This window comes from Lampetra planeri, chromosome 9 (genome assembly GCF_965212315.1).
Source record: "Lampetra planeri chromosome 9, kcLamPlan1.2.h2, whole genome shotgun sequence".
Lineage (NCBI taxonomy): Eukaryota > Metazoa > Chordata > Hyperoartia > Petromyzontiformes > Petromyzontidae > Lampetra > Lampetra planeri.
The window spans coordinates 11,319,207-11,345,730 of record NC_136115.1 but is presented as its reverse complement, the minus strand read 5'-3'; the positions used below and the strand labels follow the sequence as shown (position 1 = coordinate 11,345,730).

The 26,524-nt window shown below is 47.2% G+C and overlaps 1 protein-coding gene across 7 annotated transcripts in view; it reads right to left on the bottom strand.

The window, feature by feature from the left end:
• Positions 1–26,524, bottom strand: part of LOC144720673 (rap guanine nucleotide exchange factor 2-like) — a 232,657-nt gene that overhangs the window by 60,809 nt on the left and 145,324 nt on the right. For all 7 annotated transcript variants that reach the window (XM_078597611.1, XM_078597614.1, XM_078597616.1 and 4 more), the window contains one exon: positions 9,454–9,529. In XM_078597611.1, the coding sequence (XP_078453737.1) occupies positions 9,454–9,529 (76 nt within the window). The remainder of the gene's footprint in view (positions 1–9,453; positions 9,530–26,524) is intronic.

Below are 26,524 nucleotides of genomic sequence, written 5' to 3'. Positions count from 1 at the left end.
GCTTTACATTTAATTTGAATCTTTGGGGATTAACAGTGCAGTGTTACGCCTATGAATATAAATAAACAACAGTCTCACTTGGATTTATAATAAGAATTAAAAAAATTAAATGTGTCAATCCACCGCTACATGAGGGCCTCCTTACACTGTGTCGGTCATGGTGGTTATTTGACCATACCTTACCATGTTGGTTTTCATGGGTTGTTGCAGTGGGGTATCCAAAATCAGGTTACAGTTCATTCAATTTCAACATTTCTGACTTCCATGACCTCCGTGACTTTATAAAATGGCGATCAAAGGAAACTATTTTTTAATTTTAGCAGGCAAGGCCCACTGAGGTATATAGCTCTTTTTCAGAAGCGACCTGGCCACAAATAGTAGCTCAACTTTGTGCCTTATCATGTGGAAATTGATATCAGCCAAGTAATTTAAACGCATGTTTATAAATGTGGAGAGAAAACCCAGAGGACCCGGATAGAAATCCAGACGACCACGGGGAGAACATGCAGGGTCAGGATCAAACCCACGACCTTCCTACATACCAAGCGAGTTATTTAACATCTCACCACCAAGCATCAGAACTCCGATCATCAGAACTTCCTTCGCACTGTACGTAGCCAATCGTGCTAATCGGAGGCACAGAGGAAGGACAACGAACTAAACACAAAAAGCAGTTCGAAAGAAATTCGTTTTCAATCTATAAGATTTAAAAATGCATAGCTCCAGTGGCTTCCTAATAGCAGAAGGAAGAGTGTTCCAGACAGCCGCATCAGCACACCTGAAAGGGGCGCGATGCAGCGACCGTCTTTGTTCGATGGTCAGCCAACTGCCGATGCTGTGAAGATGACCGAAGTTCGCATGATCATGGTTTGTGCTCCTTGACACGAGATCAGCAAGGTGCTGTGGTTCATTTATTGTGTATTGAGTGCTTGTGGGTTGGGGGGGGGTGAGGGTCTTTATGGAGGGAACTCATCAAAGAGATAGAGGTAGACGGCAGCCTCTCGTGAGAGCGGGTGGGACCCCGCGAGACAACAACGCATCGCCGTTACCGTGCGCGAGAGATGTGCTCGTGTTTCAGGTCGCCTGGTTTGTGTACCCAAGTGAGAACTCAGGAGTCCTCATTCGCAAGAGTGACACGGGCCACTAGACAATGACGAGAGCAAAAAACCACGACAAACGTCAGCAACGTTGATCGTAGCACAGAGAGCCTGGCAAAACAGCCACGGCTCCAGTTGTGGGTTCACTATACAACGCAGTGCCTGTAGTGAACGTTATTTAACACTCAAGAAGTGCAAATATTTCAGCACGATATTTTCTCTTTGCCAGAACAGCCCGTGCTCAGTAAGCATCATGAATACTTCTCCGAGCTAAAACAAAGGCACCATCTAAAGTAAGTTTCCCGTTCATAGGTACGTCAAGTATTAATTACCTGTTCATAGGATCACGTAAGTACTAATTACCCATTCATCGGTACATCAAGTCCTAATTACCTGTTCATAGGTACGTTAAGTACCAAGAACCTGATCATGGGTACATCAAGTACTAATTAACGTGTGCAATTGTATTCTCAGGAGGCAGAGATAGCTTCATAGCAATCATCTGCAGAATCTGTCCTCCGACTGTATATACGTAACTGTACATGTCGTTACACGAGTTGTGTTGAAATTATTTCTCTTAATAAGGAGCACTTTGTTCTCGGCGGGGGAAAGGAAAAATCACCTGGTTTTTTTTGCAGGGGAAAGGCCATCTCCTTAACGTCACGCATCCTATCCTGTGCTCGTCACAACACCGTTATTTATGACACGCAAAGTCGCCGCGGTAGTAGCCGCTTTCCGCATTCGCGGTGCGGGACAACGGTTCCGCGAATTGTCATGATTCGGGGGGGGGGGGGGCGCTGTGATTTAATTAAAAAATCGCGACTCTAATTTTTTTGTTATGGATTCACCGTTCCGTTACCATCCTTCCGCGTTTGTTCAGACTCATTTGTGTGTACAGATAGGTTCGCTCTCTCAGCTCTCTCAGCGAGCGTATCAGATGCACACATTTTAAATAAACGACACCCGTCAGCACAAAGTCATGGACTTATCGTGAGGGTAAGAATACATTTGAATAGATCAATCACTTGCGCATTGTTGATTGTTGCCTGCTGCACACTGTATTTGTTGAGGCAATAATGTTATTACCCTTAGACGGATCATGTGCCGACTCAAGTCTAAACCGAAAGTTTAACTCACAGAATTGCAATTGACAGTCAAAGCATTAATGAGCGCACACCTCTGCCACATGAAGATACTGAGGTCAGCACTCCGTGTGTATGGACTATAAAAGAGGGAGGGAATTCATCAAGGTAAGGCTCTCACGTACACGTGGCGCGCACACCGCACGCAAGGCATCGTTGTGAGGTTGTCCCAAAATACCCAGAGACCGTAACGGACATGACGATATTTGCTCTTGACATGGGTGCACTCATCTAGGTTTATGAGGAATCGCCGGGAGCATCCTTGAAGGGCTAGTTACGAATATGGCCCAGGGGTGGGCAGTGTCGCACAGAGGCGTTGAGCAAAATTGTTTGGCACAGCTTACATGTCATTGCATTGTACACATTACCTGTAACATCCCCACAGAGGCAGAAGGGAAAAGACAGATTCAGATTGGGCAGGGCAGACAGGAGACTAGTTCAGTCTGGCCTGCACCTGAGAGATAAGGGTTGCCACCTCTTCCACAGAGCAAACCTCGACATATTTCTTGAGGTCTATCATCAAAGCTACGTACATTATCCTGCACAAAAAGTTCAACACGACGCCACCAGATCTCTGAGAGATGGCTGTGGTGATGTTCTGTTCTAGGTCGGGTGTTCGTCGAGTGCCAAAGTGGCTGAGTGCACAAAGCCTCCTGTTTTCACAGAAGGATAAGAAGATGACTCGAGAATCATTAAGAGAACCAAGTTCCCATTAGAGAACCAGCTTGGCGCAAAGAGGCATGCTCCAAGTGCACAGCAAGGTGGCGGCAGACGTGGGCCACGGTGGTGACTCATGCAGGGAGCACAAAGTGCACGGCCCAGGGCCCATTCAAGTGACAACAAAAAGGGGGATCAAAGAGTGAAAATATGCCAAGAGCTCCGAGTTTGAGGTGCGAGGCAGCAGCGACACGCACTCCGTGTGCCCACCCAGGGACTCGTGCTGCTAATGAAGCAGAACTGTCATGTGACTTGAGACAAGTTGACACAAACTAAATTAATACTTTACGGTTTAATTATTGCACATGTGGGCCCACTTCACAGTGTGCTGTCAGTGCTGCTAGGTTAGCATATTCGCAACAATGTTACCGGAGAGTTGTTGCTCCTCTGTGCATCTATCTCATGTTCCGAGGGACCTCGTTAACTGGACTTCATTAATCAAAAATTGTTAAACATCTTCATTTACATAATTTATTGTACCTCTAGTTTTCCAAAACGGAAGAGTTTTTCTGTAATATTCCACTCATTCGCATGTTGCGATATATGCAGATCAGAGCCGTTTGATTGGATGGGATTTGTCACATGCACCTTACATCTCCCCATACGACAACTAGGTGACTCAGAGAAATACCCTGCTAGCCACGACTGGTTTTATATAAATATATATAAAAGATGGGTGGTTGCCGACAGGTCACGGATGAAAGAGTTTTTTTTGTACAAACGAGGTGACGATTCTAATCCATCACATCCTCCTCCGCCACAGAAGCTGGAAACGAATTGACAGCTGCTCAGCTGTCTTGTGTTCAGCCACGGCTGAGTAATGGAACAGGAATGTGTGGAAGACCTCCCACACTATAGGGGCAGCAAGTTAGCGGCACGTGCCGACGGCGGTGATTCACAATTGACTGTTCTTAATGTTACTTGAAAAGTACTACAAGTCCAGAAATTAGTATTTTAGGTTTAAAGTTTAAATTCACATTGAGTGTCAAATCATGCCACGGCAAGTGTTGGAAAATTAAAACAAGAGTCTGAAACTGTCCCAATGCTATTCTATTGCCAAATGCAAACTGTCCAGTGATACAGGACGTCACAGGGTGTTAGCCTCAATCATCGACTGCAAGACCACGTCTTTCAAACATGTTAGCTCGTCACTGCACGGTTCACTCGTGGAAACAATGCGCCTTGATGCGGCGTCCGTGTTCCACAAGTCAAGGCACGGGGATCATGGGTGCGAGTGAGCCGATTGCTCAATGGGGTCAGGGGAGGCCAGCGGCTCGAAATCTGCCCTCCTAATTCAATCGAATGTGTCCCATAGGAAGCTGGAATGTGTTGGCAATAGATGGGACGTTTGTGTATTTAGGTGGCAATGTGATTCAGACGGAGGGTTGTTTGGAGGGTGACAGATGCAAAGTGTGGGCAGGGTGGGTTTCTGATGGACTCTTTTTGAGAGGACGACTTTAATGTGGAGGGAGTGGTGTTTGAGGCAGGAGTAATATCAATGCTACTGTGTGGGTCAGAACTGAACTTTAAGCCTAGGTCCATGTGGAGAATGCGAGGAATTTCAGAGTAGGATCAGCTCTAAATAACTTGAAAATTATGCATATATGCCGGAACAACCAATTCTGCACATGTAAACAGGAAGAAGAGGTTGTGATTGGCGAGCGATGTGTGCCCGGTGGAGGTCACCGAGGCTGGTGCAGGGGCTTGGGTTGGCCGTCCTTGGGTATCAGAGAACGACTGTGAAACCGCAGTGGATCTGAGGCAGGAAAGCGAAACGGCTCCATCGATGAAAATGGCCAAGATGACGTCCTTTGTCAGGGATGCAATCCGGTGTGTGCAGCCACAAAAGCTCATCGCAGGGTGAACTGCAATTCTCTGCCATTTTCGATGCGACCGAACGTATGTTAACTGAATTATCCAGCTTAACACGTAGGCTTTCGCGACCAATATAATTAAACATCGTGCTCAGATTGTAGATGTTGTGGGTTTACTCTCCAACACACTGGTGTGCTGATGTAATAACTAATTAGGACGTTGTGTGCGTCGGGTGGTGGCGGGTTTAACGACACATTTATATTTACGCAATCTAACCCAAAAACAAACTATATCATGAATGATCCAATCGCAGTTGCAAGCACTTCTGAGTTTTGAAAAGTAACTCGCGAAGAACGAATGGGAAAGGATTTTCTCCGAAACTATGAAGAAGACCCGAGATGCGACCCCCGCTGTGTTTTATTAGGTCTAAGGCCTCGGATCGTTTGTTTGTAAAGGCGACACGGGTGTGAACACACAGCGTGAACGCACAGCATGAACACAGCAGCTGCAGCCGCGCTGCCTCGCGCTGCCTCGCGCTGCCCGCATGGCAGGCAGCAGCCACCAGCAGCCTTGCACTACCCGGAGGGACAACTTAAACAAACAGTAACCATCCACAGACAAACAAACATGTTGCCTCAACTGGCTCCCAGCTGGTTTAAATAATAATAATAATAAAAAAACACTCCACGTTATGTACAGAAAACACCGTTATATATCATGGCGCTTTACCCACCAAGGGCTCGGCTAAGTCTCCAGGGCTTGCTCAGGTGGGTCATGATGAGGACGTCTGGTCAACCGAGTATTTTTTTTGCGAGCGAGAGGAATCCCGAGTACCCAGAGAAGATGTGCGAGGCGATACCGCTTAAAGAAACCGCAAACTGTATTCGTGCAGATGGGGGGGTCTCACGATTGTGTGGAGGCCCCTTCTACGATGGGTCATGTTTTTGTAAGAGATTTTCAAAGGAGACAAAACCGCATTGAAAAGTTGACATTGCGTGGACACGCTCTCGTCCATTATATGCCGCCTTTGCTTATTAACACCCGCGTGTTATTCCATATACATCACATTAGCGGATTAAAACATTCTGATAATAAAATGAAAACAACTTTATGTTTCGATTGCAGTAACAGCTTGACTTCAATTGAGCATGAAATAAGCAATGATTGGATTAACTGGCGAATGGTCAATACATTCAGTGTGCAAATGCTCAATGTGCACATTCTTAATAGGGCAGCGTGAAAGCACGTTTTCATCACAAAGCTACTTTCTATGTACCTATTTGATTAATCAATCGCCTAGTGTCTCCAACGACACAAAGACTGGTACCGCGAGCGCGCGAGAGAACGGGCCACGTGCCCCAGCGTGCCCCAGCGTGCCTGCACGCCTTGGCTGCAGTGCCGTGTGGTCTCTGTGTGCGCCCGCTCTGCTGTCAGTGTTAACCTTTCAGAACTTTGCAACACGAACTGTGCATTTCAGCAGTGTGCGTGCCGCAAAGTATGGTCAAGCGATGTAAATACAGTGCAAGTTTGACTTGGTCAAACAAAGGCCACTGGGAAAACATCGTTTGAAAGTGCCATAATCCCGATTGAAGTATTGGCCAATGCTTCTGTTTGTCAAAAAATTTTTGTTGGTAAAAATGTGACACTGCTTTTCTATTACCTTTAGCTTCCGTTGGATTAACATGGACTTGGTTCTAATTTTCATTTATTTTTTGATGAGTTGAGAAATATCTAGCTTATTAGGGTTATGATGGGCACACTTAAATGGATTTGTAAGGCTAGCTTGCATGCGGACAGCACAGGCGCGTGGAGGCTGTTATGAAATTAATTGTGGCCATAGCGGAGGTCCCTCGGCAGAAACGCCGGTTTATACTTACGTACACAAATTTCAAGCGCAAGGATTGCGTTTTCAGAAACAAACGACCTGCCAGATGTGGGGGCCGAATTGTAATGGCAACGCATGTATCTCAGTTTGTCTACAAATGACAGAAACTGCCATTGTGTGTTGCAAACAACATTTGTACTTTTCAACAGATGGAATTTTACAGGTAAAAAAACAAGCCATTTTCAAAATGTCAACAACAACAACACAGCTATCGCCACAGAAAATGAGATTTTATAAGGGCCCTATACGTACCCGCACCTAATGGGGCACATTACATCCTACGTGCCAGTCACTGCTTTGATTCAATCTCCATCTAAAGCCAGGCGTGAGAAAGTGTCTCTGTAATGTTTGTCCAGGTTATATATATATGTGTGGCCACGTTAACCAGGATGCCACCACGAGCAAATTGGAAACAAGATGCTACGGACAGATCCACTGACACCGAGCACCCAGTCTTTTCGATTTAAAGCTTTCGTGACTGCAGGGATTCATCTTCTTGGTTCTTTCGGTAAAGTCACGTAGAAGGAAAATAATAAAATAATAAAACATAATAAAATAATTCTCACGACGTTTCGGCCACAACGCAAGCAGCCGTCTTCAGGTGGAGAACAGGTCTGTCGAGAAGGCAGAGTCCGAGAGTCTGAGACTCTGCCTTCTCCACCTGAAGACGGCTGCTTGCGTTGTGGCCGAAACGTCGTGAGAATTATTTTATTATGTTTTATTTTTATTATTTTACTATTTTCCTTCTACGTGACTTTACCGAAAGAACCAAGAAGATGAACCCACAGTCTTGTTCCTGTGACGGGGCGATGCTCTGCACGTGGCTCTCAACAGGCGCTGGACTTGTGCACATGCGCCCGATTTTGCAGCATTTCCTATAATAGTGGGCAAATGTGTGTGTGACAGTGATCAAAAGTGAGCTCCTCATGCTGTGATGCTACAGCTTGCCATCTACATGCCCGGCTACTGTACATCAAAGCAATTTCTGCTTGGTGGAATTGACAAGAGCAAACCAAGCACACCATGGAATGGAGGGGAATTTTGGCTGAGGAAGATCACGAGACTCCAGGTGATATGCACTTTTTGCTGGTGCCAGAGGAGTCAGAGTCATGATTGATCTCTCCATTAACCGGCGATAGCTGGCGGATGTTCCTCTCAACAAAACATCGCAAGATGGAGACACAATGTGAGCGGAACATCTGGCAACTCGGGTAAGAAAACATCGCACACTCCTTTGTGAAACTGCGTTGGCAGAAATAACGAATGCGCAGCACATTCGTGAATAACACTGCCTGTAAAAGTAAAAAAAAAGAAATATATTATAGATGCTGTTTTGGGCAATTGCCCTCCTGCATAGTAGAGAAGCCTGAGAGAGGGAGTGTCTCCGATGTGGAGACTGGACTATACACTATGTGGCCCTGACTGACAATAATATTAGGAATGTCTCTAGTTGAATGGTTGTAAATTTACATGTGATGAGTTGGTTTTTTAAAGAGACAAATCCTTTAAAAGTCAAAAGTTTAAACTAATTACACGTAATAACTTTTGTTGCGGTTTTGTGTCTTATTCTCGAGACACCCATTGTCGACCCAGCTTCTCTCACCGCTCAGCGTTCTTCAAAGAGGCCGGCAAAGAATGTTCCTTGGGAAAACCTCTTCCCTTTGAGGTGGAGGTTGAGAACATTTAGAAGATGTTTTGGTTTAATTAATTTAATTTCAAGGAACATTTAGTCTCTCTGCTGTCCAGTTAATTAAACTCATTATCTGTTGTTTCTCCAAGAACATATTGGCAAAGGAGCAGATAAACTGAGCCGCACGTCGTTCCAAGCTGCCAGGTGTTAAGTTCTCTATCCTGGCAGCTGGTCTTTACCACCGCTCTACAAGGATTTGCAGCAGCACTCAAGAGTTTGGCACAGCTCTGAGTAACATCAGGCCTGTCTGTGGCGGTGATTGATGGTTCTTCGGGGTTGTTCTATTGTAGGGGTATGTGGGGTATTATTTACTACAAGTGTACATGTATACGGATGGACTGTACGACATGAAGAGGGATAGCGTCGTGGTTAGTAAGCTGTGTTACGAACCTGGCGACCCGATTTCGATTCCCACTCACGGTCAACACCGGTGACGATAATCTGGTTTGGGCCTCCGCTAGGTCGACTCAGCCTCAAATGAGTACCTAGTGCATTGTGTAAACATTGCCACTTGGGAGACAAATGCGGCTGGGCATGGTGCCAGCCCACCCACCCCCTCGTGTGCCGTATCGGCCTTGCAAACAGCACTTGCCCCAACAATCTTTTAAAGACTATACGTGAAATCTTTGTAATTTGTTTGTACGACATACAGCGGTCCAAATGAACGTCCAGTATAAAACATATTCCCCCTGCAGCTCACGCTCACTGCCATTTTCCCTCAAGCAAACTCACGTGGCTTTAGTTTAAAATACTTTGAAAAGCGGCAGTACACGTGTTTGATACTCCGAGAAGTGCCGAATGTTGTCTAAATGACTGTTAGTTTAAACAGTTTTTCAGTCATCGTATGTTCCACCATGCAAATATAAAACTCGAGTATAACCGACAATTCCATATTTTTGCAGAACGGCCACATTTTTTTAAAATGTCACGCTCAGCCTTTCGCACCATTATTCACAGCGTTTGATCACACGTCAGGGTGATTAACAGCACTGTGTGTCGATGTGGAGGTGGGCGAGTGCTGCAGGAGCGACGTTGTGAATGTCTGAGATGCTGCCAGCTATGGGCGCCGTCACTGTTCACCGAGAGGGGCGACCCCACGACACTCACCACGATCATTTCGGAGGGCTCCAGCACGATGCATTCTGTCCCTCTCTGGAGGCTGCTCACTGACCGCTTGCCAAAGCTGCAACATAGTAAGGGGGGGGGGGGGGAGGAAGGAACACCACGTCACCATATGATCACCAGGCACCATTCACGACTTTCCCCTTCCAGCCAGCGCTCGTACCGGGAGCCGGCATCACGCAGCAGCAGCAACAGCAGCGCCACGGCCACCAGCCATCGCAACAACAACAACGGCCGCCACTAAGTGGCGGCGACATCAACATGGCGCCCGTGCAGGCCAGGTGCACTCTGAGGCCGAGTGAAGTGTCGAAGGCTTGCTGGCGGGAGGCCTTGGGACAGGCCGAGGCGATCAAAGATCCCCCCCTTATAACCTGAAAAGACTGTTTGGGCAAGTGCTGTTAGCGAGCACCTATGAAGGCACACACACACATGCGCTTCACTTGTTGCCCGCTTCCGCATGAGGGACACACAATGTTGCTGGGATTTGTAAACTAGAAAATGTTGAGGATGTCATCCATGCTGGAGAATGATGACGCCAAATGGCGATGTCAAAATTATTGACATATAGAAGTGCACTTTGTCGGTCGCAAAGTTTTGTAGTTTATGGTTGAAGGCTGCATGTTATTAGTTGTATTGTTTTGTAAGTAACGTATAACATCCTGTCGAAATAATAATTCTACATGGGTTTTAATAACCGGGCATTAAAACTACACACAGACTTGCACTTATTTTGAATTTCGGCATATTTGTATCTACTTTACCTAAATAGAAAATAAATACAGGCAACCTAAAATGTCTTGTAATTTACAAGACGTAACATTCTACTCTCCTTGGAGCTACACCATTACCTCTCTAGATGAACGTGAAATTCAATACGCGCTTATTTCTGGCAACATGCAAGAAAAATAAATAGTAATTACATCTACAATACAACTTAACCCAAACAAGATCAAACACACATGCTGTTTGCACATTGAACCTTAAAAGCTCGCAAGTTACGACCTCAACGTAACCAACATGGGGACATCAACCTCCACGGAAGGCATAACGGTGAAAACGCAAGAGACTAAATTTCGATTTAAAGCTTTCGTGAATGCAGGGATTCATTTTCTTGGTTCTTTCGGTAAAGTCACGTAGAAGGGAAGTAATAAAATAATAAAAATAAAACATAATAAAATAATTCTCACAGCGTCTCCCCGACAGACATGGTCTTCACCTGAGGACGGCTGCTTGCGTTGTGGCCGAAACGTCGTGAGAATTATTTTATTATGTTTTATTTTTATTATTTTATTACTTCCCTTCTACGTGACTTTACCGAAAGAGCCAAGAAGATGAACGCAAGAGACATCGTGGAGACGGGTTAAAAAGCGCGATACCAGCACCGTGCCATCATCCACGTGAAAGAGTCGATATAACGCCGCGCAGTATACCGTTTCAACAAAGCAATCGCGAGGCCGGGTGGGAGTAAGGCGCTCCTCTAGAATCACACTCCTGGACGCAACGCGCCACCCCCGGCACAGGGCGTCCGGACTACTGGTCCCACACGGACACGCGCCGAATAGACACACATGCTGTGGGTTGTTCCTTTGGCCCGAAGCCCAGCTCCCAGGCCCCATGCACTGCGTTGTGGTGCTTATCTCCACACAGAATCTTTTGATTTTCTGCTAAACTTTACTTCTACCAGAATCAATTCTGACTATCTGCCCTAAAAATAAACACTCCTATCTGGGTCTGGGAGCCTCTCAGCGCTTGACTTTGGCAGAGTTCCCTGGCACCCCCCCTGGGGAGTGGAGGGGGGGGTGCATGGATGTGGTGCTGGTGGAGGCGGCTGCACGCCCTCATCAGCACCAGACTGGAAAGGTCGAATGACAAAATCAATTAGGTATCAGAGAGGGCTCCGAGAGGAGGCCCGGTGCACGTGCGGGCTTGGCGCAGACTTCCCAACACAATGTAAAGCGGCTACATATGAACATTACATCTGGATCTGTCTGCCAACAAGCCGAAGACTTAAGGTGAAAAATAATAGTGATCGTAATTGGTTGCATTTCAATGGAATTGGTTAAATGCCTAAATTACTCAAAGTGCCGAATTTAAAACATTAAATATGGGGGGACCCCAAGTGGCAGTTGTCCCTGTGTGGCACAATGAGACTCAGCACTGGCCTGACAGTGGGCATCAGTGTGCCATTGGAGCACAATAATTGTTTTGTGAAATAGCAATTAAATTGCGGGTAGTATTTATTGGTTTTAAATCTGGCGCCGGAATATCACGGGATCTTTAACGTCCACTGTGAGGCAGGCGGTGTGCATTTTATGGCTGATATGGCCACAGTTTAACCAGGGCGGCCTGCCGGATTCAAACCGCGAACATCTGCAACGAGCGGAGAATGCGCTACCGCTGGGCCATGGAGTCAACGCCCCTTTTTGTGTTGCGTGGAAAACATTTCCAGTTGCTTACTTTAGTAAAAACAAGAAAATAAAGTCAAGAATTTTAACATGGTTGTGAAAAAAAAGCATTTGGATGGAAATATCTCGAGATTTGTTTTGACTGAAAATCACTGCACTGACAGAGATCGCAAACAAAAGGTGGAAGGGTTGAGTTAAACTCTCAGTCTAGGATCGACTTAGGCCATTATCCCATTGTGGTGATAAAATGAATAGAGTACTCCCTCTGTTAACAATGACATCGGTTAACGTTTTTTTTTCGGTTAACGTTTCGCCTCCCATAGGACCCAAATGGTTTCGACTAACGTTAACATTTTGATTAATGGTAATGTTTACGTTCTGCACGCGGGCGCCAATTTTAGCCAATCCGAGCGCTCGTAAGTGGGCTGAGCCATGTCCCCAGCCAATCAGCGATGCCCATTTATGAGCGTTTTGACCTCGACCGCCTTCATTTACAATGTTTTCTCTTGTGACAGTGGAAAACAGCTCTCTTGCAGACTCAGTGATTTTTACCCATTGTTCAACTTATGCAGTGAGAATTCGATTAACAGTTATTTCGGTTAACAACAGTTTTGGTGGAACGGATTAAAAACGTTAACCGAGGAACTACTGGACAGTATCGCCACGTGAGAGATCAAGTTGTCCGGATGAAGGGACTGATTCCTGTCATAAGAATGTGAATTTCCCGTCACTGGTTCAAGGCCACTTACGGAGATAGGCGCTGAGGCAGTGCCCATTTAAGTAACGAGACACTGACGGGTTTCTACGAAGAGCAAATTGTCCAGTCAAGCAATTAGAGAGACTGCCAGTTACCCACTATAATAATGTGTCCTAATCATTGAACCCTAACTCGCAGACGTCTGCAACGCTTGCATCTGGCTTTTAATTTTCTGATAAAGAGTCTTAGGCTGTCTGAAGATTATTTAAAGTCAACAATAAGGCAATCAAAATGTAAAACAACAAATGAATTCATCAACGAGTTGGGGACGGTATGGGGTCTTAAACAAAAAACTGTTTACTTAAAGTAACCAGTGATCTTTATTGGGAGAAAAATACCATTGGGTTCACAAGCAAACCAAGGAAAAGAACACGCAGCGATTTGTGGAGATGGATGCTGCGTCTCATGAGCTGGCTACAAACATCCGTTTTACAGCCACAGACAAAATCCTCATCACGAACAAAAAAAAACACTCAAAGCTGGGGCAGCTTCCAATCTTGGTTTATACACACGCGGTGACGTATAAGAATAACAAAGATCAATATACTTTTGGCTGACTCCACACCAAATACTGTAGCCCGTTTAAGAAAATAGACTTTCTGGAAAATATACTGGTGCCTAATTACAAACGTAATTAACGGCATCGCTACTGGGCTCCAAAGCCATGATGGGAATGGATAACATTGTTTGCAAAGCTGAAAATATGTTGACCCTGACAATGAACTGCAAGTGCTAGTTGAGAAGCGGCGTTAGCCGATGCACGAGCGAGCACGCGCACCCCTTCCCGCACCAGCCACTCCGCACGCGCCGGCATTCAATGCTTTTCTTTCATTTGTCTTAATTAAGGCCCTGCAGAAAATGTAATCCTGTGAGCGCGTGCTGGCTTCCGAGAGGCAATCAGCTTGGGATTTCCGCGGATGATGCGCGTGCCGCATATAGTCAAGATAAACCCCGGCACGCTGACAGGCCCGTCTCCTACGGGAATCGCACTGCGCCGCTGGATAACCGGAGCAGGCCACCGCAGTGCGCGCTTGATACAGTAAGATCCGTTACGTTTCTCCACGCATTCCAGCCGCCTCCGAAAACAACTGTGCCACGCCGGCCAGCTGGCCGGGCGGAAGCTGTTTTCATATCGGCTCGAGAGAAATGAGTCGGAGAAAGGTGGCTTAACCCTGACACAGCGTTGGGGCCACGGGATGGGACACCTCCTAACGCAGCAGCCCCAGAGCCCTGGAGCCCTGGGCAGTCTGCACCCCACTGAGCGCCAGAGAAAGATCAGCTGTGGAAAGACCTTTTTCTCGGACAAGTCGCAGAAGCTCCACACAGTTATTTCCAGGTCATCCAACGAGCACATTTTGATGATCACATGGCCCACACGGCGCAGTCACGCGAGGCTACGGACCTGACTTAGGGCTTTTATTTAAATGAATGTTTAATGTGCACTCCGACAAGCTACACAATATGATTACAGCCTGCCGACGTCTATTACTGATATCACAGGTTTAATTCACCCCATGAATACTCTCCACTAACATCAATTATAATTGCACTGTCAACATCATGTAAATGGCCACTGCAGAGAAATTGATTGGATATGTTCTAGTTAATGCAATGTGAAGTGCCTATTCACTTTGCTCTCCCCTTGGTTTGATAAAAAAAAACATTGAAATTACCAAAATAAATCAATGCACGGTGAAACCCATTAGATGTCATAGAAACCCTAAACTTAACAGTAATTTACCTCTTCAAGAGCTATCAACAAAGGCCAAGCAAAATGCAATAAAAATCCATAAAAATGCGTAATACATTGATGTCTTTCGATAACAACGAAAGAAACAAATGATTGCCGTTCAAACTGCATTTCACTTTGCCAAGTGCTTGCACAAGCTTTGGCCTCATTCCGCTCAAAGTGTGCTCTATTCTATCTGCCATCAATTATGAAAAGGCAACCGGGGGACGACAAAACAGCAGCCATGTGCCAGGAATTGTAATATGTTTAGTGAATGGCAGGATTCAGTAGATCGCACAAGATAGAAATATAGCTTGCATTCTTCATTGGCAACTTCTCACTAACCCGGGATGAACGCAGGACGATGATTTCGGAGTTAACGGTGGCGTTTTTCTTCTCCCGCACATTTCCATGAAACAACACAGTCCTCGCGAGATGCAACGCGGCGAGCGAGTGCGCCTAACCATTCTTGACAAGCGGTGAGCGCCGGTGGAGGAAAGCGCGTGGGTCACGCCGCATGGGTCATGCCACGTGGGTCCCCCCCACCAAGCACTCCGTTACGGCTGCCACCCCTGTCCACCTCAGGCTGAGGAGAAGTGAGGCCCGGGGTCTCGGATGGGATGGCGGCACCAGGCTCGCCGGGGCCTTTCCGACAGCTCGCCACATCTGCTTCGACTAAGCGTCAAGAGCAGGTTCTGCGCAAGGCTAGCACAATATTCCCTTTGTAGCGCATTCGGTATTTCCGACCGTCCGGTCCCCGTCAGCTGGGGCTTTCCAATACAAACACCGCAAGTCGAGAGGTGCAGAAAAAATCCGGGCTTCCGAAAAAAATAATCACTGCGGGCACGGAAAGGGGAAGCTGCAGCACTAACAGGGCGCACGCAAGAAATGTAAACGGTGCTCGTCTGCTGGCTATACATAGCGCCACGTGTAAACAATGATTTCCATGAATTTGTGGTTTTCCTTGCACAATCTGTGGCCAGTGTAAGCCTAATGACTGAAAAATGCACGATGATTGCTTGAGAAATTTCCCCTCCCCTTGAAATCCATGCATAAACGTTGACATTTCTTGTTTTAAAACTGAGCCATGTGCATTGACCACAGCAGCACAAGGTTTGCCAGACGGCATAACCTAGTGAAATGCAATGCACATCCGTGTAATTTGGTATTAATGTAAGGGTTTTAATGGACGTGGCCACAACAGATATCCACGCTGGCTTGTGCCTGCTTTACTGGCATAAACAATCACTGTCTATAAATAACTCACAATGGAAACTTCCTGTGTAACACAAGCCGCCTAATGAAATGCACATTTGTGCCTGCCGAGTAGCTGGCCCAGGCCTCCGCGCTGGCTTGGAGTGAGTCCAGCCAGAGGCCACCATCGCCTGCCGACATCTGGACCTCATTACGCACACACGCACTTCCTGGCGCGTCGACCCCGCCTCTCTCCAAACACACGCGCACGTGAAGACACGCGCGCGTACAGCACGCACACGCCACTCCACGCCACTCAGACACGAGCCGGCACACCCACGCAACACAGATCTCCCTAAAGCCTCGACAGACTGTTGCGGCAAGCGCTATTAGCGAGCACCTCCGAAGGCCGGCACGGCGCACGACGAGGGGGTGGTGTGGCGAGCACCACGTTCGCTCGAACCGCCTTCGTCTGCTCGGTAGTGATGTTTACACACCGTATTGGGTACTCATTTAAAGCCGAGTCGGGCTAAGGAAGGCCCAGGACCAGTTCAGATATCGGTCACCGATGTTGGCCGTGAGCAAGAATCGAACTCGGGTGCCCGATCCCTGCTGTTGGGTTCAAAGTGCAATGCCCTAACCACATTGCCACCGCTCCTCACGCTCATGCGCCCGCCCACGCACACACAGCAGCAGCACCGCTTGTCCTGCCTGCAGTGACAAGGATACGCTGTCGGACGTCTCCAGGTAAAATTCACATATTTACAATACAGCAGAAGCGCCCAGAGACTTGGTGATTTGCCCCGCTGTTCGTGACGGAGACATCGGCAGGTTAACGCCAAACATTGGACGAACGGGAGCAGCTCGTCAATCAGCGCCAAAGTCTCTCGCTGCTGGGGCAAGTGGAGGTGGTTGTCCATCTCCTTCATGGCCCTGAAGCCAGTGAGAAAAAAACTACGCATTGCCACGGGGGCCCGGGTGTGGCACACCCCCTAAATTATAAATAATTATAACAACAATAATAACAACACCGCTTGTGCGTGTGTGTGTGTGTGCCCAGCAAAGCCACACTGAGTCCGAATAACTTTTCAGAAGGTTTCTGCTGCAAGTGATATGAAACAAGAGTGTGTGGAGAAAACCCAGGCATACGAAGGAAGAGCAACTGGTACGATGCACAAGCAGCAAAAACTACTTCTGTACTGCTTTCTAGAGAGACAGCTGGAAATATGTGTCCTGATAAACTTCACGTTGCTCACACAACCTCGTGTCAAGATGGATGTGACGCTAAACAAGATCTGCCTGTGGGGATGGAGATGAGAGCTGTTGGACAGCTCCTACAACCACGGCAAGAACGTTCATTCCGCACCACAACGCACGATCCAAGATTCCTCAAACCGACTGCAACATTCAAGCCATCTTCTTTAACTCACTGCACAAAGCTCACATTCAATGGCACTATGAGCAGTCTGAAACAATGTTCGATCCGACTTATTCTGCAGGCAAGCGATAGTTTTAACACGGATCTATGTTTGTGCTATTTTTCACGATTTCTCACGTGATTTTCTCAATGTTTTTTGCTCTGATTTCTATGTGCTTCATTGTTGCAATTTATTTGATTTGTTTTGCTTTTTTCCATATTTGTGACCAAGGTCACGCTTGCAAATTGAGATGCTGTCCTCGTCTCTTTTGAGTTTAGCATCACCAAAATAACCGCAGCGTGCTGCTGGGAGGGAGTTGGTCTCCGCAGCACAGCAGCCCCGCGTGCCCCCTCTGCTGTGGAGACCACCTGCCAGGGAGCCCTGTCCAGAAGGTGGGGGGGGGGCCCTGGGGCCCCAATACCAGATGGGGGTCACAAGGGGTCAGTGGCGTGGAAGGCGTGGGGATTTGCAGATGTCATTCAAAAGACCACAGCTCAAATGGTGCACAAAATGACATTGCGTGTGAAAAAAATATGATAAACAGAATGTTTCACATTTGCTAAATATTTAATGGCCATGAACTATATTCCAGTTGTGCTATTGGCACGTGTTCCTGTTATGTATGTTGTTCAAGAACTGCTTTTGAATTCACTTCACCAGGCCACAACAACAAACACGACAAAAACCGATGGGAGTGCAAAGTCTAGGAAAGGCAAGCAAGTCACTACAAGTCAATACATACATTATTCGAAATAAATGACGTATATAAGCACAAATTGCTAAAGTACATTAATGCATAGCAATTTTTCAACACTAAATGCAAGCTTGGGCAAGCCAGTAAAAAACAACAACAAAAACAGTCCCAAACCACACCAAGACAACACACAGTCTCTCAATAAAATTGTACATTCAAATTGAACTATCGATACGTAGTTCAATTGTGCCTCCCAAGTCGGTGTTGCTGTATTCACATTGTGTAGATAAATACGCGGCAATGTGTATCAAGGTACCATACAGCAGGGCAAGCCGCATCAACTTAAAGAGTACACAAGCAAAACACAAGACGGAATTGACTGTAAGATGAAGTGTGACGCATTCATCATGAAAAATAAAGTTACGCAACATGTTTTAGTATTTATCAAACGTGATTTTATGGTTTAAATAAATTTCATTGTTTCTAAATACTTTTTTTCTCCCTTTCATGTTTGACATTTTATGATATGGTCCAATAAAAGATGGGTTTAATCAAATGTATAACTTGGAAGTTTTTATTGCTACCTTCTCTATAGGGCGGCCTCTAGCGCAAACACCCAGAGTTCCTTCGCACGAAACCCAGCCGCCTATCCACCAAACTACCAGCCCACCCATCCACCACCAACATACCCACCAACCTACCAGCCGACCAGTCCACTCATCTACTCACCAACCTACCAGTCCACCCATCCACCACCAACATACCCACCAACCTCCCAGCCGACCAGTCCACTCATCTACTCACCAACCCACCAGTCCACCAATCAACCATCAACATGTCCACCAACCTACCAGCCCAATCATCTACCCACCAAGATACCAATCCTCCACCAACGACCAACATACCCATCAACCTACCAGCCGACCAGCCCACTCATCAAGCCATCAACCTACCGACACTGCCGCCAACATGGATTTGGCATAAAGTCTTTCTCAGGTGCTCGAAACAGACTTTTGTCAAATATTACTACTACCAAACACTAATAACAAAAGTCATTATTAAATACGTGTCAACATAGCTGATTAACAAAGGATGGTTAATTTAAAAACAACTGCCGACTCAAAGAGCGGCGAGAGAGATGCGAGACGATGAAAGTGATAGAGCGCCTCGCGACGCGCTGGGGGTCTCTGAGCACTAGACCACCCTCCCCTCTTCTAACACACCGCGGCGGTGGAGGCGGCGGCCTCGGTGAGACACAACGAGAGCCCAGGGCACAGACCCCGGCCGCAGTTTAATCTGCGAGCCTCCTCCGCACTCCCCGCGGCGCAGTGAAGAACGCCGCGGCAATAATATTAACGGAGATCCCCCACCAAGCTGCGAGCTGCCCTCACGATTACAGAACTGTGCCGCCAGATCGCCGATTTTCATAATCTCACCAGACGCGGGGGCCCTTGTATCGTGATGCCGCGGTCCAACAAAGCACCCATGTAAGTGGCCAATTCTGTTTAATTGTCGGTAATTCTTTGCTCGGTTAAATTTAGCCATTGCAGTGCTGCTGTGACATACTTTATCACGGTGAGGTGGAGCTAATAATGTGCGCTCCACACAGTTGTTCCTCACGCTAGACCCCCACGCCCGCCATGATATCGGCTGACCTACACGCAGAGGCGGACGGAGAACCAGATTCGCATCTCGCCAGCGAAGATACTACCACCGAGACCACCTGGCAACTCGTGTGTGTGTGTGCGTGCGCGCGCGAATGCAGCGTCCACACGACCATCAAAAGTCGCCGAAGTTTTCGGCTCAAGTGCTGGCTGTGGACACGGGCATCGAAACAACTGGGCATTGAGCTCTTTGAAGCTGTGCCATGGATTTCCAGCACTCACAACAGCCTGAAGGTCTGCGCACTAATGTATTCGACCTTTTATTTACTTATTTCACTCTATTTATTCTCATATATTTGTTCACAAGTGCTGCCAGCTCCAGCACCAGACGCTGCGTTCAGGACCCGCAGCATCGCAACGGAGGAGCCCGTAAATCTGACGAGGAGATAACACTTTGGAACCGTCGAAAGCATCAATTAATCACTCGACTGCCAGCGCAGTAATCATGACCTGTGTGGCACTTGCCAGCATGGCACGGCCTGTGACATGTGGCTCCCACGGGACGGATATTTCATCAGCGAGACGTCGCCAGGGCTCAGCGCTCGACACCCTTGCAGCGCTCGCGACGGCCAATGAGCCAAGACGTCCTGCGAACGGTCATGATTCCAATGACCAACCGGGTCAATGCACTTGTTTAATCATCTCGCACGTGCATTATATAATACATTGCTGTATAACTTCATGCAAGCCATGTGGATTTTCTCGTCAAGGGGCATAAACCATCACGCGAACTCCGGTCATCCTCGCAGCGGCTTTTGGCTGGCCATCGAACAAAGACGGTCACCGCATCACGCGCTTTCGGATGTGCTTCTGCGACCACCTGGAATTCTCTTCCTTCCGATATTAGGAAGCCACTGGAGCTGTGCACTTTTGAATATAGATTGAAAACTCCTTTTTTAGAACAGTTTGTTGTGTTTAGTTTGATGTCTTTTCCCCGCACCTCCGATTATCAGTTGGCTGGGTATGGTGCAAAAGAAGTTCAATATGCGTAGATACATTCAAGCGAGGCCGATACCAGTGCAAGTGCATCCTTGCATGCTGCTCGTGCACGGTGAATAAGAATATTTGGTAACAATGCACAGTTCTGAAAACCATCAGGAATGACAAAAACCCCAATGATCCCATTTCCCAAATTATGGTCAGTTAGGCAGGTTCTGATTATGGAGTGCTTATTAGGCCAGCACAGCATACATGGAGGTAGCATGCGTGTTGAACTTCTTTCGCACCAGACGTAGCCAACTCTGCTAATCTAAGGTGTAGGCCAGCATCATGCCTCGCTGCCTTTGTTTCGCATGTGCTAATGTTTACACCAAACCAAACCCTTTTTAAAAGATAAGTCAAATATGAGATGGACAGGTTCGCTTGCAACCCATGGGTAAGGTTAGGCACCAAACCCAGGTCACTGGGATTGTAGCACAGGGTGCAAACTACTCCACCACCATGCTCTCCGGGATGGACAAATTCAACGATCCACCCCCCATAGCCTTCACAGACTGTTTGGGCAAGTGCTGTTAGCGAGCAACTACGCAGGTCAACACAGGACACCACACACACACAGGCCTCATCTCCTCCAGTGCTGATGTTTACACACTGCACCAGCTACTAGTTTAAGGCTGGGAAAACCTAGGGGAGGCCCAGAACCGTTTCAGATATTGACCAGAAATATTGGCCATGAGTGGGAATCAAACTCGGGTCGTCGAGTTTGAAGCGCAGTGTTCTAATCACCACACTTCTGCTTCCCATCCAAGGAATGCCACACATACGCTTATAGACAAACACACGTGCCACACTCGTAGACGCAGGTTCCTGCAGACACGCACATCACTACACGCATACACACAAACACACAGTCACCCACACGTGTCGGACACATGACCGTGCCGAAAGTAGGAACAACGAGCGATTTCCATCACCGAGCTCTCTGTCCTCCCGGCTGTGAGAGCCGCGATTGGTGAGCATCACCCGCGGTAGCATTTGCCAAAACCGACGTTGTCTTGGTCAAAACACCCGACCCAAAAGCAGATACAAATTATTTAAATAAACATTCCCTTTGAACTCGGCTTCAAAAGCACGTTTCTAAAGCAGAACGATATTTGAAGATACGAGCCGCTGTGCAGCGAAGCGCGGCTCTGTCAGAGCGCGAGCGAGCTCTGCATCCTCAGCCGACAGGCTGCATGTCTCAAACGCAGGTGCAAGGCAGACACAAACTACCTGGTGGAGAGAGACTGAAGTCGGCACACATACGCGCCGGGAGCGATGAATGCAGTCTCCGAGATAAAAAAAAATGTGCATTCCTTGTTCACTGCTTCCATTCAACCTGAGGAACTAAATAAGTGCTCCCCGTGCCAGCTTTAAAAAGTCACGTAGATCAGTGGAGTACATGCAAGGTTTGATAAGGCTATCGTATAATGTGTGTAAACAGGCAGTTGAATGGTTTTGAAATTACAGCTATCAATAACACAAGTGTGAGATAACGTGGCATGCAGTCGGCATATTCATACGTAGATTAAGAACGTCATATTTTATCTTCTTCTCAAGGATCAGGCTCGTGACTGTTGCTACTGGGCAGCTGTCGGTAGGAGACCCTCCAACAACAGCAGGAGGCAGAGGATAAGGCTCGTAGCAATCCAGAGCGCTCGGCAGATAAAACATCGAGTTTACACCGTGGGGCGCAAGCTGGTGTATCTGTTAGCCTTGGTCTGTTAAACCCTAACACTTGGGTCTGTCCAGTGCCCTTCTGCCAGTCAGCTTCTGCCATGCATAGTGCATTAGCTGACAAAGACAACATAATGAAATAAACTGCATTTAGTAGAGAATGGCAACTCGTGTTGTTTCCGTTTTAACTATCTGTACAAAGATAAATACAAAGATTGCCCACATATCCTTAACACACTGTTGGGGAAAGTGCTGTTAGCGAGCACCTATAAAGGCCGGCACGGCACACGAGGGGGTTGGGTGTCCAGCACCACGCCCGACCGTCTTTGTCTCCCTAGTGGTGATGTTTACACACCGCACCGGGTACTCATTTGAGGCTGAGTCGACCTAGGGGAGGCCCAGGACCGGTTCAGTTAATCGTCACTGTTGTTGGCCCTGAGTGGGAATCGAACTCGGGTCACTGGGTTCGTAATACAGCGCGCTAACCGCTACACTACCGCTCCCCACTATCTGTACACACACATGCACACAAATCTTAAGACCATGCACACGTGATTTAGCTTTCATGAATAAGACTTTAGCAAGCTACCACATATAAAGCAGATTAGTACACGGAATAATCGATTATTTTTTTAAATCTCACAATACATGCACCAAAACATGTAAGAATAGATGTTTAGGTGTTCTCCAATTGACATTGTTTGCATGTAATCGGGGGAGGGAAGCAGTGAATAATTTAATCACTAACATTAAACAACGTGTAGATCTCATATCCTTCACTGTTCCAGGTTCTAACGTTTGAAAAAAAATATGTTTTCAACGAAATACAAAAAAATACCACAGCTTCTCCACAGCATAGTTCTCGGTGCCCTAGCCAAGCTATAACATGGGCGTCCTGTGGAAAGCGTAACAACTGTGGCTCGGTACATGACAGGATCATAAACCGAAGCTGAAAAGTCAGGGACATCTCACTCCTGAATTTACGGTGCCCCACGGGGCCCCACGCTCAAAACAACGAGGTGCTCGCTCTCTCCTGCACCACGCTTGCCTCTCGACAGCGATGTTTAATAACAGAATGCACGTATGTATGTTGAACTTCTTTCGCACCGTACTTAGCCAACCGTGCTAATCGGAGGTGTGGGGGAGGGACGACAATACTAAACACAAAAATAAGTTTAAAAGAAATTAGTCTTTAATCTAGATTTAAAAGGGGCCTAGCTCCAGTGGCTTCCAAATATCAAAAGGAAGAGCGTTCCAGACGGCCGCAGAAGCGCATCTGAATACGCGCGAAGCCGTTGACCGTCTTTGTTCGACGACTAGGCAAAAAACGCTGCGAGGATAATCGGAGTTCGTGTGGTGGTTTATGCTCCTTGCCGAGATCAGCAACGTATTGTGGTTCATTTGTGGCAAGCACTCTGTGTGTGATGAGTGCGATCTTATGTATTAATTCAGCAACCAGAAGCCAATGCAGCCCAGCGAGCACTGGACGAACATACAAGTTTGTGACTTGCATCCAATCGTTACGCATCACTATGGTGAAAAACAACTCTCAAATTAGCACAGCCGTTCCGTTCCCAAAGCCAACATTTTTTCACGTAGTGGCTAAAATCAGGATAGGCGAAAGGTCTGCATTATCTCCGAGAGAGAGAAAACGATTTGTGATTGGGGAAAAAATACTTTAGGGAAACCAAGGGGGAAAACCCCCACAAAGACCAAACAATATTAACATTGGTAGCTCCCATCCACATTGGTAGCATCCACATTAACTGTAATTATAAGGAGTCATTGACTACCTGGAACAAGCAAAGAACTCCACAGTTGTGGCAAACGCACAGTTTAGCAAAATGGATACGGACGACTACTGAAATTCGGCGTTCGATAAATGTAACATTTGCCAAAGTGACAACCTTAATCAGAAGCAACTTGTTTAATACATTGATTTAGAAATTATTTGGCAAAGAGTGATGTCAAAATCAACACCAGGGTCGGTCGAAACTGTCACAGTGCACAACGAGCAAACAGCAGTGTGAATGTATGTGTACGTGTGTGTGTAAGCATGTGTTAATGTGTACGTGTGCGTGTGTAAGCATGTGCGAGCATGTATTAATGTGTGCGTGGATGAGCGGTAGTGTAGCGGTTAGCGTGTTGTGCGACGAACCCAGCGACCCAAGTTTCTATTCATTTCCCGCTCATGGCCAGCACCAGTGACAATTATCCGAATCGGTCCTGGGCCTCCCCTAGCTCGACTCAGCCTCAAATGAGTACCTGGTGTGGTGTGTAAACATCACCACTGGGGAGACAAAGGCAGTCGGACATGGTGCTGGCCACACACCCCATCGTGTGCCGTGCCGGCCTTCATAGGTACACGCTAACTGCACTAAAGCTATAGGGGGAATCTTTGTCTTTGTGCATGAGCGTGAGTACATGTATGCGTGAATGTGTGTGTGCGTGTGCGTGCGTGGATGTATTTATGTGCATGCGCTGGGGGGCAAGGTGAGACTGCGGCCGGATGTGCATGAGCGGACACGATGGGCGTGTTCCCCTGGCTCTCCCTGCCCCCACCGCCTCCACCCAACTCGGCTCCCAGTGCTCATCATGCCCTTGCCGCTCCTGATGCTGTGACATTGCTGCTGCTGCTGCTTATTCATGTTGCTCGTGTACATTTTTTATTTAAGAGGCGTGAAAAACCTTGGACGTAAATGACAATGAGGCAATGCGTTCATGTCAATGCATGAAATGCGTGATTTTCTTAACGGGTGCAGAATATTAATTGTCGTTTCAAAACCCACATGTCGCATCCCTTTCTTGAAACCGACACTTTCCCAGTTCTCCCTTGAAAATGACACAAGTTCTCGCTGGCCTCTCACTTGACAAACATAATTTTTTTTTATGTTACCAGGTTAGGCCCACTGAGCGAGATAGCTCCTTTTGACAAGTGACCTGGCCACAAATAAATTATAGCTCAAAGAAATGGCTTATCACGTGGACATCGATCACAACCAAATACTAGGAATGCATGTTTATTATAAATGCGGAGGGAAAAACCGGAGGATCTGGAGAAAAATCCACGCGACCACGGGGAGAACATGATAAACTCCAAATATACAGCAGCAGGCGTCAGGGTCGGGATCGAATCCACAAGAAAAGCCTGCCCCCGTCTCTCCGCTGCTGCTTCTGCCCGTGGAAAACAACATGGCACCTGTGGCTGTGACACTTTCGCATCCTGGGGAGAGGATCTCTCCATGGAAACGCAGCGTGGGACACGAGAAATTGCGACGGGGGAAAAAAAAAACAACCACCCGTCTTTATCCTTGCAGAGTCGTGCGGGCACGACAAAAGCCACGCGTAGCACGAATACAATGTGTGCACGAAAGCTCGGCGTAAATGTGCGGCGCGCTTTTAGGGGCACAAGGAACATCTTGAAGCGCGCACGGTGCAGACGTTTGGCAGCTTAAGTCTTAAGTTATGCATCTGCGGTCCACTGTACAGTAGAAGGCTGTACGCCTCAACGACAATGTCCATTTTATGCAGACTCTAAACAAATCCCCCATAAAACCGTGCTTTGGTTTCGTAAGGGAACAATGGTAGTCTTTGTTCAGATCTGAATGCAAGAGCGAGCCATGAGGTTCCCAACCAATCGTGCACGTCCATGCCCAGAATTATTATTTTTAATAATATATCACGTGTGACCCTCAATTACAAAGGAAATTAAGACCACACCAAGGCTGAACTCTGGGAAATATTAAATGTTGTAATGCAATACGACTTTCGTCAAAGAATGTAAGGCTCCAGCGGGAGTAAAAATGTTCATGGAAACGGGGCGCAGTGAAGAGGGAGTCTGGGCACTTTCCATTTCTGAGTAAAAAATATTTTTCATGTTACAAATACAGCTTCAAAATATGGTTGGAGGAAGTACGCACGCACGCACGCACGTACACACATACATGATGGACACCGCCAAGGGACAGTACGACGGCACACGCGGCGGTGAGCCCGTGGGGAAGAGGGCGAGCCAAGCCGTAGTCACAGCGAGTGTTTTTCAGACGAGGGCTCCGGATGGAACACGACAGATTTAACACCAAACCCCCACTGACACCTCACTGTGGACTTAATTCTCCATTGCTAGAATGCAGTTTTGTTGACCTGTTGTGGGACATCCTAGTGAGACAGCCATGGACGTGCCTGCTCTGAGCAAAGAGGCCCCAGATATTCTAATGACCACCAACAAGATTCAGCCTCTATGCAAATCAGGCCAAATCAATTCCAGGCTCAACCAGACGAGTTTTTAAGTGAGAAAGAGCAATTCACACCTCTATCAACAAATGCCAAGAGGTCTCTGTCCCCTTTTCCAGCAGATGCCAAACCTTTTTGCACGCGCGTGACATGGATTCCTGCGACTGTCGCGGCTGGTGTCCCACGGTGCACCGCCTACGTGGGCGCCACTGTTCATGTGCACGCCGGAAAGGTTGACACAAAGTCGACAAATCGTGTTGGCGAGCTGAGCACGTGAACGGGTGCCCGTGGCGTACCTGCTGGGCGC